Genomic DNA, 1,474 nt, shown 5'->3' with positions numbered 1-1,474 from the left:
TCCCTCTTAGAAAAGTTGGCTAATGGATCTTTGTTTCTATGTTACTCTCAAAACTCAGAGTTTCACTTTACATTTTAATTCAATGCCACTCAAATCATAACTCCTATTGCTTTCCTACAGATGCAAGTAGACAAGTCAACCACCTAACTTTTCTTTTTATTAGCTAATAGAAGACAATTGTAACCATCTCTTCATTTATCCCTGTAGGATTTTAACATTACATCAGTTTAAGTGAACAGAAAGGATTTGCCATGAGTCTCTTTAAGGCAGCCTTCACGTCCTTATTCCTCAAGCTGTAGATCATGGGATTCACCATAGGAATCACCAGTGTGTAAAACACGGATGCCAGTTTATCAGTATCTAGTGAGTGATTGGTTTGAGGCTGCAAATACATAAATAGCAAAGTACCGTAGAAAACTGTGACAGCCATCATATGTGAAGCACAGGTAGAAAATGCTTTTCTCCTTCCTTCTGATGACTGTATCCTTAGAATAGACAAAACAATGTTGAAATATGACACTATAACTATACTCATAGAAAAAAACATATTTGTACCTGCAGATATAAAGACTGTTATTTCTGGAATGTAAGTATCAGTGCAAGACAATGCTAACAGAGGTAAATTATCACAATAAAAGTGGTTGATGATATTGGAAGAGCAATAAGACACAGAGAATACACAAAATGTAACAACGATAGATGTAGAAAAGCTATAGAGGTATGTGAGGGACATGAGAAGAAGGCAGATCCGTCGAGACACCACCACCATGTACATCAGAGGGTTGCAAATGGCCACATAGCGGTCATAGGCCATCACGGCCAGCATGTAAACCTCAGCTACAATAAAAAACAGGAATCCTCCCAGCTGGGTGGCACATTCATAGTCTGAGGTGGTTTTTTTAGTCACTATGAAGTTAATCAGCATTTTAGGGGCTATGACTGTAGAGGTGCCAAGGTTGATCATGGCCAAATGTCGCAGGAAAAAGTACATGGGAGTTTGAAGCTGAGAGTTGACACTGGTGAGGGTGATGATGCCCAGGTTCCCTGTGGCAGTCACCCCATAGATGACCAGGAAAACAAAGAAAAGGGGAATCTGTAGCTCTGGACGGTCTGAAATGCCTGTGAGAATGAACTCAGTGACATGGGTGATATTTCCTGAAGCCATGTAGGAACTACAAGTTTTTCTATCTGGGGAAGAAATGAAGACATGGTTATAATTTAAAGGAAGTGTTTTCTAGTTCTGCAACTACAGGGCAAGGCCAATTCCTAGGATGACATTTTCTGGAATTATGTTTTATTTTTGTTCACTTATTTTATTTAAGCTAAAATTTCTAGAACTAATAAGTAAAATTTGCAATTGTTTCCATAGAGTAAAAGAAAAAAATGGTAAACTACATTTGCCATCCCAGCAGCCTAAAATCTTTTGTGTGTTTGTCTCATTTCAATCTAGCTTGCAAACCTTTGAAACCAAGGT

General features: G+C 38.3%; 1 protein-coding gene across 1 annotated transcript; it reads right to left on the bottom strand.

Moving 5' to 3' along the window:
* Positions 1-217: 217 nt before the first annotated feature.
* On the bottom strand, positions 218-1,165 carry LOC141421742 (olfactory receptor 8J3-like). The gene has a single exon (XM_074069230.1). It carries the CDS (start codon positions 1,163-1,165, stop codon positions 218-220), a length of 948 nt encoding a protein of 315 aa, XP_073925331.1.
* Between the last annotated feature and the right edge of the window lie 309 nt (positions 1,166-1,474).

Source organism: Castor canadensis, chromosome 1, assembly GCF_047511655.1.
Source record: "Castor canadensis chromosome 1, mCasCan1.hap1v2, whole genome shotgun sequence".
Lineage (NCBI taxonomy): Eukaryota > Metazoa > Chordata > Mammalia > Rodentia > Castoridae > Castor > Castor canadensis.
The sequence above is the reverse complement of the archived record's forward strand: the minus strand, read 5'-3'. Positions and strand labels throughout refer to the sequence as shown.